General features: G+C 40.9%; 1 protein-coding gene across 3 annotated transcripts in view; it reads left to right on the top strand.

Moving 5' to 3' along the window:
• slc2a9l2 (solute carrier family 2 member 9, like 2) overlaps nucleotides 1-19528 on the top strand; it is an 88129-nt gene that overhangs the window by 38232 nt on the left and 30369 nt on the right. For all 3 annotated transcript variants that reach the window (XM_049467764.1, XM_049467763.1, XM_049467765.1), the window contains exons 7-9: nucleotides 3718-3850; nucleotides 9148-9335; nucleotides 14220-14330. In XM_049467764.1, the coding sequence (XP_049323721.1) occupies nucleotides 3718-3850; nucleotides 9148-9335; nucleotides 14220-14330 (432 nt within the window). The remainder of the gene's footprint in view (nucleotides 1-3717; nucleotides 3851-9147; nucleotides 9336-14219; nucleotides 14331-19528) is intronic.

Raw genomic sequence — 19528 nt, 5'->3', positions numbered from 1 at the left:
AATATATCGCCTCTGATTGGCTAACAGCACTGCAGCAGAGAACGCCTACCTGCCTTCCTCCACACTCAAGCTGGGCCAGATGCAGCAAAACAGGCCCAAACTGTGATACTACCACCACCATGTTTCACAGATGGGATAAGGATCTTATGCTGGAATGCAGTGTTTTTTTATTTCACTGAACATAGTGTTGTTGTTTAGTGTTTTCCTGATACTAATGAATATTAACATTAGCCAAAGTCAGAAAGGCCTTCAGTTACAGAGTGAAGTGAGTACTGTACCCATCAGTACTGTAATGGGCGTGGTCTCGGTGGTTCTGGGCGGGACCGGCTGCAGGTTCGGGTCTGAGGAGCTCCTCGTTCAGGTGGTTCTGATGAAGATGGACGAGCTGAGCGCCACATAAAAGTTGCACTTAGCTCCAATCAGCAGCGCAGCGTCTGAGGAGCAGCTCGTTAAGCTCGTTAAGCTCAGCGGTGGAGTTTAGGGTCCGTTCAGCTCCAGCGCCGCCGGGCTCCTCACAGCAACCCGGACCTGCAGGACTGCTGGACCCTGACTGACAAATCACAGATAATAAGATATTTAACCCTTAAAATATTATAAAACTATTCCTGTTCTCAGTAAATGAAGCAGGTTACATTTACATTACTGTTTAAACACAATTAATATTATTTCTTAATTATATTAGTGTAATATTAGCATAGTTAATTGCATAGTTACTATAGTTATTGCACTATATTTTAGAATTACTATAAGAACTGCTTTTAAATATCAGAATTATTTCTTAACATTACATCATAAACTCTGAAAAGGCATTTCATTATTTATTAATGTTATTTTAAGAGATTTTACGCTGTAAAGTCAGAGGTTTTCTAACATTTTTGACCGTTTATAATCAATAATGGTGTGTAATAGTGAGTGATGGTGTGTAATAGTGAGTGATGGTGTGTAATAGTGAGTGATGGTGTGTAATAGTGAGTAATGGTGTGTAATAGTGAGTGATGGTGTGTAATAGTGAGTGATGGTGTGTAATAGTGAGTGATGGTGTGTAATAGTGAGTGATGGTGTGTAATAGTGAGTGATGGTGTGTAATAGTGAGTGATGGTGTGTAATAGTGAGTGATGGTGTGTAATAGTGAGTGATGGTGTGTAATAGTGAGTGATGGTGTGTAATAGTGAATGATGGTGTGTAATAGTGAGTGATGGTGTGTAATAGTGAGTAATGGTGTGTAATAGTGAGTGATGGTGTGTAATAGTGAGTGATGGTGTGTAATAGTGAGTAATGGTGTGTAATAGTGAGTAATGGTGTGTAATAGTGAGTGATGGTGTGTAATAGTGAGTGATGGTGTGTAATAGTGAGTGATGGTGTGTAATAGTGAGTGATGGTGTGTAATAGTGAGTAATGGTGTGTAATAGTGAGTGATGGTGTGTAATAGTGAGTGATGGTGTGTAATAGTGAGTAATGGTGTGTAATAGTGAGTAATGGTGTGTAATAGTGAGTGATGGTGTGTAATAGTGAGTGATGGTGTGTAATAGTGAGTGATGGTGTGTAATAGTGAGTGATGGTGTGTAATAGTGAGTGATGGTGTGTAATAGTGAGTGATGGTGTGTAATAGTGAGTAATGGTGTGTAATAGTGAGTAATGGTGTGTAATAGTGAGTGATGGTGTGTAATAGTGAGTGATGGTGTGTAATAGTGAGTGATGGTGTGTAATAGTGAGTGATGGTGTGTAATAGTGAGTGATGGTGTGTAATAGTGAGTGATGGTGTGTAATAGTGAGTGATGGTGTGTAATAGTGAGTAATGGTGTGTAATAGTGAGTAATGGTGTGTAATAGTGAGTGATGGTGTGTAATAGTGAGTAATGGTGTGTAATAGTGAGTGATGGTGTGTAATAGTGAGTAATGGTGTGTAATAGTGAGTGATGGTGTGTAATAGTGAGTGATGGTGTGTAATAGTGAGTAATGGTGTGTAATAGTGAGTAATGGTGTGTAATAGTGAGTGATGGTGTGTAATAGTGAGTGATGGTGTGTAATAGTGAGTGATGGTGTGTAATAGTGAGTGATGGTGTGTAATAGTGAGTGATGGTGTGTAATAGTGAGTAATGGTGTGTAATAGTGAGTGATGGTGTGTAATAGTGAGTGATGGTGTGTAATAGTGAGTGATGGTGTGTAATAGTGTAATAGTAAGTGATTGTCTCCAGCAGTGAGCGTTTATTGAACATCTCAGTAACAGAGCGCGCTCAGCATGAGGCCAATCCCCCGCCTCGCCCACAGGTTCATTAACATACCTCACACAAACCCTGCAGCAGCCCCGCCCCCCCAAAACTCTGAGAGTCTCTACAGCGTGGCACAGGGGGCAGTGCCACCCCCTGCCATTCAATCAAATGCCTCCACTTTCTCATAATCCCTTCATAAACATAAATATATATATTTATATATGTGCAGTGCTGTAGCTTTAATAAAACATTGTTTTGCTCTGTCTCTCAGACTTCAAAGAGAAACAGAGAGACACGAACATTTAGTAACACTGTATCAAATTTACATCAAAGAACATCTATGTGTCACTCACACACACAAACACACACACACACACACACACACAGTACCTGCACCCAAAATGAAGTGAAGGAAGTGTGAGATTTTAATTCTTTTCAGAAGGAAGGTAAAAGTGATCAGGATTAATAAATTATTATAAATTTATTCTGATATTTAGGGTAATATTTATTGAGCTGCATTCCAGGCATCTCAGCATGCTGTAGAGAGCTGTAGAGGTTCCTAATGCTCCTCCTGTGATAATCCATCCCATAATAACTGCAGTATTCTCTATAGACAGTAGCTGCAGATTGGGTGGTAGGGGTATAGGAGTGTAGATAGAGCGTCCAATAGAAACTCATCCCACAGATTTACTATAATCAGAGATTATAGATCTGGAGATACAGCAGCTGGAGATGATTCAGAGTGTTGCTTCCTTTAATGAGGATTAAAGTTCTATAAAGAACTCTACAGTGATCCTCCTCTGACCAGAACCCGGGTTCAGGAGTACCGTTCCAGAGTCCTGCTGACTCCGCCCCCTCACCTGTTCTCTGTGTCTCTTCAGTGTTTATAAAGTCTCCTGTAGTTTCTGGTGAGGAGATGTTATTTTATTGGAGTTCTGAGCTGCAGGTTGTGTTTGTTGTTTGTGGGCGGAGTCTCTCTGAACTGAGCTCTGTCTGTGTTTTTGACTTTGCTCTGCAGCGACGTGATCGTCTCAGTAAACTGTCTGATCCAGACCCCCGCCGTCTAACCCCCCCCCCCCCCCCCCCCCACCCCCGTACCTGCTGAGGATAAACCCACAGCCTGGATCAAACACTCAAACACAGCACTGCATCCAGATCAGTTTCAACAGCTGCAGAAAACTTTCATTACGCGTATTAATACAGCGAGTTCATTATATAACATATAATAACTGAGTTAAAACTTCCTGCAGAATTCTGAGTAAAATCCTCACTTATACCTAAATTCTACACTGAAACAACAAACTGCATTAATCTATTAAATATTAATAAACTATATTAATAATAATAATAAATATATCATATATACATAAAAACCTGAGTTTACTCAACATTTATAACTGCTGGTAGAATATGTTACTGTGTCTGTGAGAGGAGTGTATCCAAGGAGTGTGTATTAAAAATGTGTTAATAATGTGTTATTGTGTGTGTGTGTGTGTGTGTGTGTGCAGGTGGACAGGTGGAACTGGTTGTTTGGGTTCCTGGCGGTTCCTGCGGTTCTGCAGTTGTGTGTTCTGCCGTTTCTGCCGGAGAGTCCGCGGTATCTGCTGATGGAGCGCCGAGACGAGGCTCGAGCTGAAAAAGGTAAATATATATATAAAAATTTTCTCTACCTTTTAATCCAGGAGTAAAATAACAGTAGTGCTCTGGATTATTTTATACTGTTATGTAACACACTTCTGGTAAGCTGTTTATATTTACTCTTCATTGACATGCAAATTCCATAGCCATACAGGGCTACCACCACCATGTTTAACAGTTGTGACCCGGGTCTTTCTGGATGGAGTTTCCATGTTCATTAAAATTACCCAGGAAAATATAATAATCTAAAGTGTTCTGGTGTGTATGTGTGTGTATGTGTGTATGATATGGATTATCACTCTGTTCTGGTAAATCCTGTAGGGCTGGATACAGTCCTCCAGGTGGACGGTTGTTTCCGGTTGAGAGTAGGCTGTGCGCTATTGGGTGCCGCTTCTCACTGGTGTGTGGATGAGTGCTGAGTGTGAATGGTTGTGTGTAAAACTGTGTGTAAATTGTAAAGTGTCCTTGGGTTTCTAGAAAGGTGCTAAATAAGTGTAACTTTATTCATTTATTCATTTATTCATTCCGCCCAGTGCCTGGACTGGGATAGGCTCCAGCTGACTCTGGTTATTAACGGGACCTGAAGAGCTTCTTGTCTTCCAGCAGCTAAAGCTTTACTATATGCTATATATATATATATATATTATAGGTACAACTTTAAAATAAGACTACCTTTATAAAGGGTTTATAAATGGTTTACAATTAGTTTATTAATGGTTACTAATTAGGTTGTAAATGCTTAATAGTCAGTTATAACACATGTAGAAAGGGCAACAATGACCTGTTGTTTGCCAAATAGTGTATTACTATATTACACAGCCGTCTATATTGTTGCCCTATCTATGTATGTGTTACAACTGATTATTGATTTTTTAAGGCATTTAAAACCTAATTAGTAACCATTAATAAACTAGTTGTAATCCATTTATGAACCCTTTATAAAGGTAGTCTTATTTTAGAGTGGTACCTATAATATATATACTATATACTGTACATTATATACTGATACTCTCAGCAGGTACAGAAGTCATTACTGGTATGAGGTTTATTGTGTTTCTGCTGTGTCTCAGTTCTGATCTGGTTCTGGTTCCGGTTCTGGTTCTGATGGAGGCAGATCTGTGGGTCGGGTCGAGTTTTAAACCTGAAAGCTCTGTTCTGTTTCCCCACGGAGCCGCTGCTACACAAGCCGTGTTCAATCAAAACCTCGTATCTCCCCTCCGGCGCCGGGCCCCGGGGCAGTGTGAAGAACAGAGGGGGGGTTTGATCCGTGCTCTCGCTCTCTCTCCTGTTTGAACTGTTCTGTAACTCGGGCTCGCTCGTCTCGAGGTGGCCCGGCTCGGCTGCGCTGGTGGAGAGGTTCTGGTGCCGGTGGAGCTGCGGGTCGCGTTGAACAGGGTGGATCTGGGGATCAGTATCAGTAGAACTCGCTCAACTGACAGAATGGGGTCAGGAACCCGGTGCTGTCAGAGCCGCTCACGCCTTCCTCTACTGATCTTATCAAATAGCAGAACTGCGGTCTGTCTGAACCGCCGGCAGAACCGGCCCGGATCACACCGGCCCGGATCTCCGGGGTCCGGATCTCTGGGGTCCGGCGCTGGTTCAGATCTCGGACTCTCGGGTACGCGGTCGGGAATTGTCTTTTAGTTATTTTTAGAAACTGGGAGATGAGTTTGATTCTAAAAGAGTGAAACTCTGAGCTGAAAACACAAACGATTTACTAACCAAACACCATCAGTGTGTACTCACTCCCCCCTCACTACCTCCCCCTGTGATCTATAATACACTGTAATTACCTCAACATTCTGAGAGCTTCAGATCTTCAGATAAACACTTAAAAATGATGAGTTTCTTTAATTTTAGCAAATTAAAAAAACTTCTGGAATATAATCAAGAGGAAGATGGATGATCACAAACCATCAAACCACCAAACTGAACTGCTTGAATTTTTACACCAGGAGTAAAGCAGCATAAAGTTATCCAAAAGCAGTGTGTAAGACTGGTGGAGGAGAACATGATGCCAAGATGCATGAAAAAAACTGTGATTAAAAACCAACCAGGATTATTCCACCAAATATTGATTATTTCTGAACTCTTAAAACTTTATGAATATGAACTTGTTTTTTCTGTATCCACAGCTGATCTGTGTTTTTCAACATTTCAAAATTGTCTTTATTGAGAAAAACAAAACCCACATTTGGGTGCCCAAATGTGATTATTGTAATATAAATCCAACATAAAGCCGTGATCAGAATAATCTACTTCACTGAGGGCAGGCACGTACAGGATTATATATATATGTATATATTACTGTAAAACACAGAGTGGGTGTGGTCTACGGGGGAGCGACTACACACTGACGGTGGCAGGATGGGGGGTGGATGTGCAGTGTGTATTATACAGCTGTTAGTTTAGTTTATTGAATGTGAGAGAATAGGGCTGGACTATATGGTATAAATATTGTATTATATTGTGCAATATTTATCATTATTATATTCTCTCACTAAAATAATTAAATACTACAGTTATTTAGAATTAGTTGTTGTGCTGTTTGTGCAGTTCTACAGTCATTGTAAAAGTCCTGTAGTAATTTCTCGTGTTTGAGGGAAGGTCGAGGGCGGTGTGCAGGTGTGCAGGATGGTGTTTATGGTGTTTGGGTTTGGTTGGATCGTACCTGCTGTGCTCTCACCTTTACCTGTCTGAGGTGAGGGAGAGGAGGCGGAGTCTGTGTATCACCTGCAGGGGGGGAGTCATACAGGGGTTTTATTTCTCTCTCTCTGATAGTGAGTTCACTAAATGGGTATTTAAAATTCAGCCATGATTTGTATTTGATTTTTCTATATAATATTTTAGGTTTAAATGCAGAAGGTGGCGCTCTACATCAATTTTGGGAGAGAAAGACAAGAGAAGGGATGATGATGATGGTGACGATGGTGATGAAGATGATGGTGATGATGTGTGTGTGTGTGTGTGTGTGTGTGAGTGCAGTGCGGCGCTCTCCACAGCTCTGGTGCTGGATGGTGAGCTGCTCTCCGTGGTGCTGAACAGTAAAAAACCACCACTGTAATAAAACCAGATAATGATAAAAATGTGTTTTTGATCATTTACATTATTATTTGTTTTGTTTTATACTAAACCCTTTTATTATATTATGGTTATGGTTTATTTACAAACCATAGCAACCACTTGGAAAGCCCATAGCAACCACATAGCAACACCCTAACATCCCTCTAGGATACCAGAGTCAGTACCTTTAAATTCACATCACTCTACCTCTAAATTCTTAGGTAATAATTAGGTTTGTCTCTCTCTCTCTGTCTCTCTCTCTCTGTCTCTCTCTGTCTCTCTCTCTCTCTGTCTCTCTCTGTCACTCTCTCTCTCTCTCTCTCTCTCTGTCACTCTCTCTCTCTCTCTCTGTCACTCTCTCTCTCTCTCTCTCTCTCTCTGTCTCTCTCTGTCTGTCTCTCTCTCTCTCTCTCTCTCTCTCTGTCACTCTCTCTCTCTCTCTCTGTCACTCTCTCTCTCTCTGTCACTCTCTCTCTCTCTCTCTCTCTCTCTCTCTGTCTCTCTCTCTCTGTCTCTCTCTGTCTCTCTCTCTCTCTGTCACTCTCTCTCTCTCTCTGTCTCTCTCTCTCTCTGTCTCTCTCTCTCTCTCTCTGTCTCTCTCTGTCACTCTCTCTCTCTCTCTCTCTCTCTCTCTCTCTGTCTCTCTCTCTCTGTCTCTCTCTGTCTCTCTCTCTCTCTGTCTCTCTCTCTCTCTGTCTCTCTCTGTCTCTCTCTCTCTCTGTCTCTCTCTCTCTCTGTCTCTCTCTCTCTCTCTCTGTCTCTCTCTGTCACTCTCTCTCTCTCTCTCTCTCTCTGTCTCTCTCTCTCTGTCTCTCTCTGTCTCTCTCTCTCTCTGTCTCTCTCTCTCTCTCTCTCTCTCTCTCTCTCTGTCTCTCTCTCTCTCTGTCTCTCTCTCTCTCTCTGTCTCTCTCTCTCTCTCTGTCTCACTCTCTCTCTCTCTCTCTGTCTCTCTCTCTGTCACTCTCTCTCTCTGAGGGTAATAAGAGATAAATCCCGGCTCTGGTTTGACAGGAAACTAATTCTAGTTTAATCAGATTTTGGGAATTCCATTGAAAAGTGTGACTTTTAATCTTTATTCTCCTGATGAATGAAGAACAATAGTCTGAATTATTTATTCAGGTCACAAAAGGACAAGAGGAGCCGTCGCTGACAGACTGCTTTACCCAGAGTCAGAAGTTCATCTCTCACTTCTCTCTCTATTCCTTATTCTCTCAGTATCTCACATCTTAATTCTCTCTCTCTCTATTCTTTATTCTCTCTCCCACTCACTTCTTTCATCTCTCCATCTCTCTTTATCAGTTCAACAGTGCTTTATTCGCATGAATGTAACAAGCAACACTATTGGCAAAGCATAAAACAAAAAACATATAAAAAAAAATTACATACATACAATTACAACAACAGAACTTGAGCTATTTACAGGATTAACAATTATAATTTTTATTAATGATAATTTACAATAAAAGGCAAAAAGAGTGTGGAGACTTTATAAATGTGTAATAATAAGCAATATCTCATCAATACTAGAAAGTACAGGGGTTGGAGAATGAAACTGAAACACCTGGTTTTAGATCACAGTAATTGATTGTGGTGACGGACAGTTCTGGTGGAAACAGGAGAGTTGAGGTGAACATTGAATTCTGCGTGATTTGATCAGCCGTGGTTTTATGTTTTTTGGATACAATCCGGGTTAGCACCCGAACATCCCTTTCAGACAGCTTCCTCTTACAGCATCCACAGTTAATCCTGTTGGATGTGGTTGGTCCTTCTTGGTGGTATGCTGACGTTACCCTGGATACCGTGGCTCTTGATGCATCACAAAGACTTGCTGTCTTGGTCACAGATGCTCCAGCAAGACGTGCACCAACAATTTGTCCTCTTTTGAACTCTGGTATGTCTCCCATAATGTTGTGTACATTGTAATATTTAGAGCAGAACTGTGCTCTTACCCTGCTAATTGAACCTTCACACTCTGCTCTTACTGGTGCAATGTGCAATTAATGAAGATTGAACACCAGGCTGCTCCAATTTAGACATGAAACCTAAAATCCCACACTAAAATGATGACAGGTGTTTCAGTTTCATTCTCCAACCCCTGTAACTGTTATAGATTATATGGTGTGGTTTTGTTCACACTGGTTTTCCATCAGGTTGTGACAGTCTGTAACATATTGAGCTGCCTGAGTGATCATCTCTCTCTCTCTCTCTCTCTCTCTCTCTCTCTGTCTCTCTCTCAGCGTTTCAGGCGTTTCTGGGGAAGGTGGATGTGTCGGTGGAGCTGGAGGAGGTTCATGCTGAGGGTCGGGCTCAGATCACGGTTCAGGCGGCGTCAGCGGTGGATCTGTTCAGGAACCGAGCCGTACGCTGGCAGATCATCACCGTCATCATCACCATGGCCTGTTACCAACTGTGCGGCCTGAACGCAGTGAGTGCCCACTGACCCCCCCAACACACACACACACACACACACACACACACTCCGGCTGGGCTGTTATATATACAGTAGATATAGACTGAAGTGACTGAAGTGAGTCATCAGGTCATCAGGTCTGAGCTCGGTTCCCCTCAGCAGGTTCTAGAAGATCCTCAGTCACTTCCTACAGCTACACACATTCCAGACCTATTCTATAAACTACAGACAACATTTCTCCCAAATTCCAAATAAAAATATTCTCATTTAGAGCATTTATTTACAGAAAATGAGAAATGACTGAAATAACAAAAAAGATGCAGAGCTTTCAGACCTCAAATAATGCAAAGAAAACAAGTTCATATTCATAAAGTTTTAAGAGTTTAGAAATCTCCTCCACCAGTCTTACACACTGCTTTTGGATAACTTTATGCTGCTTTACTCCTGGTGTAAAAATTCAAGCAGTTCAGTTTGGTGGTTTGATGGTTTGTGATCATCCATCTTCCTCTTGATTATATTCCAGAGGTTTTTAATTTGGTAAAATCAAAGAAACTCATCATTTTTAAGTGTCTCTTATTTTATTTAGAGCTGTAGTCCAGTAGCCATTATCTAGTACCTTTCCAGCAACCACTTAGAACACCAGAGATACCACACAACACCACCAAAGAAACAACATTAAAACAGGAGACACCACCCAGCCATATCTCAGCATTCATCCTGGATATCACCCAACTGTTTAACACCACCCAATCAGACCCCTGATATACCAATAAACTAAAATTAAATATGTGTATCATAGCTTTACAGCATCTCCTCAATGATCAGATAGAAATTAAAAGGGCTCTTTTTAAGAATACTTCATTTTTCAAGGGCAGTCTGAGGTCATCACGACCGGTTGTACTACTTCCAGACTGCAGCTTCTGAGGCTTTATTTTGTTAACATGTTTAAAATATTAATATTAAAAAGTGAAATTGAATTGAGGAGCAGCCGCTCGGCTCTCGGCAGGTGAGTGTTCTCCAGCCCTGCAGGAACCGGTTCACCACACCCGTCTCTCTGCAGGAGAACCGCAGGAGTTTATAGAGCTGCAGAAAAGCACAACACAGGAGCTCCACTTCACATCTCCATTAATGTTTCAATACAACAGATTCAATTCAATTTACAAATGAAATCAAACCAGCAGATCTCACACTTCCCACCTCAGCTCTCCCCCACCATTCACCTCCCCCCCTCCGCCCCCCCGGGCCCGCGGACCGTGATTTACCGCTTCAGGTGACAGCTGGGTATTGAAAAATTAATTGGGCAGCTAAAGGCCGTTCACCCTCTTTCAGAAACAGCAGAATAAAAGAATCTGAAGCTCTGCTTCTGTTCTTCACTCAGTTCCTCCACTTCCTGCTGCTCATCCATCACTGATCAGATGAATAAAACAATAATAATCTCAGTGGAGACAGAGCTGCACTTTACTGAAGCAGAGAGACACTCTGATTAGTTTAAAACCATCATTTATTATTCAAAATATCAAATTATTGCATTTAAGAAGAGAAAAATGACCATATGAATAAAAAACCCGCTCTGAGAGACTATAGCCATAACCTAGCCCCATCCAAACAAGCATTAGACCATAGCAACTCACACGGTCCTCTGGGATACCATAGCAACCACATACAGCAGCAGTCAAAAGTCTGGACACATCGTAAATGCAATGTTAACATTTTCTGTCCTGTAGATTAATACTAAACTCATTCAAACTAGGAAGAAAAAGATACAAACGTATTTCAACGTATAAACAAAATTATTCACTAAACAAAAAAAGTGTTAAACAAACCAGAATATGTTTCATATTTTTGATTCTTTAAAGTATCTCCTCTTGTTTAGATGATCAGTTTTGAGCATCTCTGCTGGATTTTTTCAGTCAGTTTTATGAGGTAGAGTCTCCTGGAATTCAGGCTTTCAGTTAACAGCTGTGCTGAACTCATCAAGAGTTAATTACTTGAATTTCTTGTCTCTTAATGTAAAGTTTGAGAGCATCAGTTAAAGTAAAGTAGTGAAGAGGTAGAGTTACAGGTATACAGTGAATAGTGAATATTTCAGTAATGTTCTTAAATCTCAGATTAAAGAAAATGAAGGTCAGTCAATCAGAAAAGAAGAATTTCAAGAACTTTGAAAGTATCCTCAAGTGCAGTTTTAAAAAAAGACCATGAAAAACATTATAATGATGGAACTGGCACTCATCAGGACCACTCCAGGAAAGGATAGAAGAGTGAGAGTTTCCTCTGTTGTACAGGATGAGTTTATCAGAGTTTTCAGCCTCAGAAACCACAAGTTAACAAACAGCTCCTCAGATAAGAGTATCTAAATACTTCACAGAGTATTTTAGGTTTGTTTAACACTGTTTTTAAGTTACTACATGATTCATTATGTGTTCCGTCATAATCTGATAGATCACTTCAGTATAACCGTGTGTTACACCAATATCAGTCTGAATTTATAATCATGTATTGATCCTGATCACGTTTATCTTCCTCCTGGGGGAGTATGAGCTGTATGATTAGTGTAGTTTAGGATATATATTGTAGATATATGAGTAGATGTGATGTAAGCGGGTCTCAGGAAGTCCTGCAGGATTCTGATCAGCAGCCTGACCTGTAGAAGTCAGACAGGGCAGTGGGGAGACAGTGCAGGACGTACAGGAGGATACGAGAGAATTTTAATGAAGGTCCGCGGGACAGTGGAGCGGGACTCTCCTCCAGAACTGCTGATCTCAGTCCTGCAGCTTCTGAATCATGAAGAACGTTTATGGAGCTACGATAGAGTTTTAATTCCAGAAAATAGCATATATTACACCTTCATCTGTACCGGTGTGGAGATATGAGGAAAAACTTCATAATAAAATTCACAAATAACAAAAATTACTACAGTAATAAACTTTATTAATCATTACTACATTTTTATGTTCATAATAATAGTGGATTTAATACTTAGTTTAGAAATTTAGTATTAAGTAATGTAAATTAAAAGGTATTCTTAGTGTAAAGTGTTACCATGTGTTACCTGTTGAGGAGAAAGATATGCAGCTGTTTGCTTACTGTTGCGTTCTATACCTGGTAACCCTGGGTGTGGAAATGGGACTCGAGCAACAGAGTTCCAGTAAGAAAATTCTGACTGAAGCTCGCCTGACGAGAACTGTGATTGATCATGTTGTTATTACTACAGACAATATCATCTTTAATGCTTCTTTACCTCACTATGACACATATTATACATTGTGTTCACTTGTTTAATAAATAATATATATATATTTTAGTAGTTTGGTTAAAATTGCCAGCAAAAAAAGTTTAAACATAGATAATCTATTCTGTTTATGTAGATTTTATTTAGAATAAACAGTGTAGTCATATCAGGTTAATATGATTTAACATCACAGGCAAATACACATTTTTGGAAAAATACATTTAGTTATGCACAGACTTTTGCACAGATAATAAACAGGAAGTGGAAGGTGAGATCTGAGTCTGTATTTCTGTATAATTCCTGGGTTTATTTCTGTTTAATTGAGGAATATTTTGAGATTATCTGCGAGGGAATAAAAGTGATTATTAGTGTAGACTGATATAGACTGGGTTCTGCAGTGGTACCGGGTGATCTGCGGTTCTGATTGGTTACTCTGCGTGTAATGGTGTACAAGTGGTGGGCGGGTCTGAATCAGAGCTGGTTTATCTGGGGGAAGCTGTGTGAGGACGGACTCACTGACAGAAGCTCCGCCCCTCTCTCTCTCTCCGCTAATGATGGAGGGATGAGCTGTATTGTGTTTTTATTGATCGGAGAGTTTGAAGTGTTCGGTCGATCAGATTTGATTTGAGAGCAGAAAGACTTCGATCAGCCGCTCGTCAATAGAGTATTGATAAAGCTCAGTATCAGCAGAGTATCAATAGAGTTCAGTGTGCTGTAGCTGATGCAGCGCAGAGCAATATATAATTAAATATATAAATATACACACATATCTCACAAACACACACAGCACACAACATTAATCTCTAAACCCTGCCAATAAAAGTGAGAAGAAGCTTAAGTGAAAATAACCAATTTATGCTCAAAGTGTTTATAGTATTTTGTGTGATCAACATTATTATTCAGCACTGACTTATAACTCCCTTAAATATATACAGCTCTAAAAAAAATGTAGAGATCACTTCAGTTTCTGAATCAGTTTCTCTGATTCTGCTATTTATAGGTTTATATTTGAGTAAAATGAACATTGTTGTTTTATTCTATAAACTACAGACAACATTTCTCCCAAATTACAAATAAAAATATTCTCATTTAGAGCATTTATTTACAGAAAATGAGAAATGACTGAAATAACAAAAAAGATGCAGAACTTTCAGACCTCAAATAATACAAAGAAAACAAGTTCATATTCATAAAGTTTTAAGAGTTCAGAAATAATCAATATTTGGTGGAATAACCCTGGTTGTTTTTTTTCATGCATCTTGGCATCATGTTCTCCTCCACCAGTCTTACACACTGCTTTTGGATAACTTTATGCTGCTTTACTCCTGGAGCAGAAATTCAAGCAGTTCAGTTTAGTTTGTTTTTTCCGGAGGTTTATGTGTGTCAGTGTGTGTATTATGATGTTATGATATTATGATATGAATATGCTGTTAACTGTGTGTGTGTGTGTGTGTTTGTGTGTGTGTGTGTGTGTGTGTGTGTGTGTGTGTGTGTGTGTGTGTGTGTGTGTGTGTGTGTGTGTGTGTTTGTGTGTGTGTGTGTGTGTGTGTGTGTGTGTGTGTGTGTGTGTGTGTGTGTGTGTGTGTGTGTGTGTGTGTTTGTGTGTGTGTGTGTGTGTGTGTGTGTGTGTGTGTGTGTGTGTGTGTGTGTGTGTGTGTGTGTGTGTGCAGATCTGGTATTACACTAACGGTATATTTGAAGCTGCTGGATTTGAGAAGTCTACGATTCCCTACATCACGCTCAGCACCGGAGGCATCGAGACGCTGGCCGCCGTCATATCGGTAAGATCAACCTCAGCAACCACCCGGCTTTAACACCACAGCAGCCACCTCATTCACCTCATTCACACACACTGAGTGTTAGTGTGTGTTAAAAAGAGTGTTATTTGGTTTAATTCTAAAGATGGATCAACATTAAATTGAAATAATTTGAGTCGTTTGATTCGTGAGTCTCGTCTGAATGAACAGTTCATTACCTCTCTGTGTCACATGACTCTGTGCTGATTTCAGATTTTACAGGGATCATTATGCAGCATGCGGCTCATATATCATCAGTTATGCTTTCTTTTGTCTTTATGATCTATTTCAATTTAATTTCACGTTTTGGTCTAGAAGCACCATTTTTATGTAAAGACACTGTGGGGTTTAATGCTTTCATTTTATGCAAATTTATAAAGATCTTTTGGACCAAAATCCATGGATACATTTCCTCAGCCTTCAGCGGAACCGCAGTAGGACCGCAGACAGAACCACTGCAGAACCACAGGCAGAACAGCAGCAGAACCGCTGGGTTTGTGTGAGATATAAAGTCTGAATTGGATCTGAAATTTCTCATTTCCACTTTAAAGCTCAGGTTTAAGTTTGGAGCTTTTAGAAGATGAGATGCTGAAACTCAATTACCCTCCAAATCTTCTGTTTCCACACTTTACCTGCTATATTCCACAACAAACACACACACACACACACACTATATACACACATACACTATATAAACACACACACTTACACGCACACACCACCCACACAGTTATATATATATATATATATATATATATATATATATATAGATTTTTTCAAGCTTTTTATATCACCGGTAATGTTTTATTGCTCTCCAGTTTATTGAATGAGATTGTGTTTTATATGTAACTGATTTAAACCCTGGAGATATGAGGTTTTGTGAGTGCTGCTCTCGTCTGTTGCACTATTAGGTGGGAATGGGATGGTTAGATACTGAGATAAATTACTAGCAGTTTCTCATGCTGGTTATGAAGAAAATGATCATAAAACACTGAAAAAAATTAATACTATAATATAAATACCTGTATATATTGTGTATATATGAGTACTGTGTTTCTCGTACAGGAGAAGTGGTATGTAGGACTCTGCATGTCTTCATGGCCACAGGCTTCGTTAGGTTTATGATTCCTGACGCTGCTTTTCATCTGTTTCTGAATTTTCTGCTGAGCTTGCTGGGAAATCAGTGCAGACAACGTCCAAACCCATCCGCCGCATCCTCCGTCTTTTATTTCCCAGCAGACCTCAGGGTGGCCCAGAAACGCTCAGCTTTTATAAGCAGCTTTATTTTGCTCTGAAGGAGTTTGAGAATTTCCCAGGTGGAGTTTGAGCAGATTGGTGGAGGTGATGATTCTGTATTGAGGTGAAAGAGTGAGAATTCTTTATTCAGCAGTGTTCTGAGAAATGCTAGCTCTTATACTCTCACTGTAAGACCTGCGCTCTCGCCGCTGTGATTTATTATGCGTAAACTGGGGTATAGGGGAATTTTTTAAAGGGTTACCTGTTAAAAACATCACATATTTTGGGAGGAAGAGTGCAAACAGCCCATAAATACACACAGTGTGTAAATCAGAGGGTAGAAAAGTGTCTGAGGTCGGTGGGTCATGGAGAAAAAGTGATGGAGCAGGTTAGCTGTGATGCTAACAGCCAGTCTCTGTGGAGTTTCTTCTCTCTTGTGAAATAAAGTGGCATCTAATGACGATGGCTCTCGGTGGACCGTCACTGAATGGCCAATCGTGCAGCATCCCGTGCTCCTGGCTGAGTAATCTCATATAAACTCATATAAACCTCCAGGTCCTCGTTCTTTGTTTTAAGGGCAGCAAGTTCCCTCTGTCTGTTAGCCATATCAACTTTATTTATGATTAGCTTACTGGTCCCATGTCCCAGAGAAGGGTCCAAAAAGCTTCTATTCAGTGTTTTATATAACAGAACTCTTCAGCTAAGAGTGCTGCTGTATCTGAACTCATATCTCCAGTATTATAATTAAACAAAGATCAGTAAGAGTCAGAAGCTCTCAGAACATTAAACAGAGGATCAGAGCAGAATTAACCTGGAAATATGAGCTGGATATTTATAGAATCCCACAAGTTTGAAGACGTCTTTAGACGGAGTGATATGTCTGAAATGTTGGCTCGCTGACGTAACACATCCGTCCTGGAGCTGTTTGAAGTTCTGAGGCTTTCTTCTGAGTTCTGAAAGAGTGAAATGGAAGGAGGAGGGATTAAAGAGCAGCAGAAGGATTGGTGTTGAGCTCATATAGGGTGAGAGGTAAGGCACTCAATAATAGAATGGAAACCTGTATAAAACCAATCCGTCCCAAACGGCACTGTTCTGTTATACGGGTTTGGGTCGCCTGAGATTTACTTTCCAGGAGAAGTTCTGAGGGGTTTTGTTCAAAGACTGTAGCTTACAACATTTAATAGTGGGGTTTATATTGAATGTCAGAACATCTTAGACCAGCTGTCTTATAGGGGGGGGGTATATATTTACACTGCAGTTACTCACTAAAAATAATAACAGAAAGAAATCAAGAGTGTCAAAAACTGAAAGGAGGATCTAGTACCTGTTGGTTCCTCTATGCTGGATATAAGATGAGATTGAGATGGTTGGGTTTGGAGGTTCTACAGGTTCTGTGTGGATCCTGCAGCACATTTACCCACAGATGTTGCTACAGCTGGGCCTGTAGATCCTGTAGCTCTACACTCGTAGGTTGAAGCTGAAGCTGAGTCCCAGCTGCTCCATAAATGCTGGATTGGTGATAAATCTGGAGAGCGGGCAGAACGAGGAAGTGCTGCAATCTGGTGGAGACTGTGTTCCTGGGAAACCCTTGCTGTGTGTGGGTGAACATTATCCTGCTGAAAAATGAAAGTTCTGCAGGAGAGAAAGCAGCAACACATGGATCTACAGGATGTTCTGCACAGATCACTGAGATCACTGTTAGTAATGATCCTCCTATCACTACTAGGAGTGACCGACTCTCACTGTATGAGATGATGCTCCTCAGATCATCAATCACTCCAGCAGTTTACAGTGTGAACTCTTCAGTCCAGGTCAAAGACCTCCAAACTCAAACCTGAACATCATCATCATCAGATCCAAAACGGCAAAAAATGGCTTTGCAAAACAGCGTCTGTCTGATAGATGGATTAAATTGAACTTCCTGCTTCTCTCAGTTCATCATGATCCCCATCTCAAAATCCAGCAGTTGTGAGTGTGGTGTTGGTGATGTTCGGAGAGTGTATGATGCTCAGTTCTATGTGTGGAGTAGTGAACAGGTAGAGCCGTGTGAGGAATGATGAAGTGAGAATAACTCAGAGCTGATGTTCTTCAGGGTCGCCCTGAACTGATGGGACTTTTCTGAAGAAGCGATTTTGGGTCTGACTACAGCTGAACACACACACACACACACACACTCTCTCACACATACACTTACACACACACACTCTCTCACACACACACTTACACACACACACATACACACACATACACTCACACACTGTGTGTGTTTAGTGTGTGTGTGTTTGTTTAGTGTGTGTGTGTGTGTGTGTGTGTGTGTGAAGGGCAGGGAGGTGAAGAGCCCCTCGGCGGGTAGTGTCGCTGCTCCCGTCACTCGTCTCCTGCAGGGAGTGTCAGTCTGTGGGTCTGAGCGGCTCGTTAGGCGGCGAGGCGACGGCGCTAATGATGGCGACTCGGGGATTTATGACCTTCATCCTGATCTGTATCAGATCACACCGACACTACACACTCACTACACACTGCTTACACTCAACCACCAACACTCTAACCCCGCCCCCAGCCCCGCCCACTGACAATGAAGCTAAAAAGGGTGTTTCAGTTTGGGCTGCTTTTTAAATTAAACAGTCAGTGAGTCTTTGCTATCGTAACAAAAGGAAAAGTACACCTTGTGTGGCTCAAAACACACAAAAGGCATGTACTAATTCTCTTAATTAATCATGGGTGTCTACTTTTGGGCGTAACGTGAAAAATAAACCAATCAGAGTGTCTCTTGCTCATCAGTCTCTTTAAGAGTAGATCAGGTGAGCTCTGACTTTGGTGGATTGCTATTGTAACGGTGCAGCTACCTGGACGTGTTCAACAAACTCTTCTCAGCAGAGGAAACTGAGCTGCTGGTTGACGCTGTGAAGGAGCTCCAGCAGCTCATTTACGGGAACAGCAATTTTATTTTATTTACTATTCTGAGATTTACGACGCTCGCTTAGGGTGTGATATAGGAGCCATGCAGCTCGTTGATTGGTCCGGTGATTCTAACATACCTAACTAGTTACAGTCAGATCCATATATATTTGGACACAATGTGTGTAAAGCTGTTTTTGTATATTTTGTGTATATGCGTGTTTTATGTCTTTTATATTTTTATAAGCTTTGTAATTGAATATAGATTTTATATATGTAGTGTTTTGTGTGTTATTTGTATATGTAGTGTTGTGGTTGTACAGGGTGCGGTCAGGCTCTGCAGGTGTTAGCCGTGCGCTATTCGTGTGTTAGCTCTGCCGTTAGGAGATAAAGCTGCGGTAGAGCTGATTTATTAGTGCAGCAGTAAAAATGACATCATAAATCAGGTCACACACTCGTCACACACGCAACACACACTTGGCGTGTAGCCTGGGAGTGCGCGGCGAGAGTGAGAGCCTGAGGGAGTGAGACATTGTGAATCCTGTACCATTTCTTAATAATGCAGAAGGTCAGCTATTCCAACCTTCATCCCCCCGAACCCAGCAAAATTCATCACACACACACAGAGTGTATATATATGTGTGTGTGTGTGTGTGTGTGTGTGTGTGTCTCACAGCATGTGTGTGTGAAGTACAGGTGTATATTTATTCTGCGTGCAGAACAGCTCTGTACCCCTCATATCCTTACCTTCTTTTGTGTGGGGAAGTTGGGGATGAGTTGGAGAGTTGGGGAAGAGGTGGGAATGAGTTATGGATGAATTGTGGAGTTGGAGATGAGTTAGGGATGAGTTAAAGTTGGAGTTGAAGAGGGTTAGGAGGGTGGTTGTTAAGGTGTTGCCAGGTGGATGTTTAAAGGTAGCATGTTTATATCTGGTGATTGATTGGCTGTTGTTAGATGGTTGTTAGGGTATTACTAACATGTTGTTTGGAGGTTGTGAGGGTGTTGTTTAGGTGGTATATTAAATGGTTGCTTGAGAGTTGTTCTGTGTTTGC

The sequence above is a fragment of the Astyanax mexicanus genome, chromosome 19, assembly GCF_023375975.1.
Source record: "Astyanax mexicanus isolate ESR-SI-001 chromosome 19, AstMex3_surface, whole genome shotgun sequence".
NCBI lineage: Eukaryota > Metazoa > Chordata > Actinopteri > Characiformes > Acestrorhamphidae > Astyanax > Astyanax mexicanus.
Note: the sequence above shows the minus strand (reverse complement) of the source record. Positions and strands in the feature narration are given on the sequence as shown.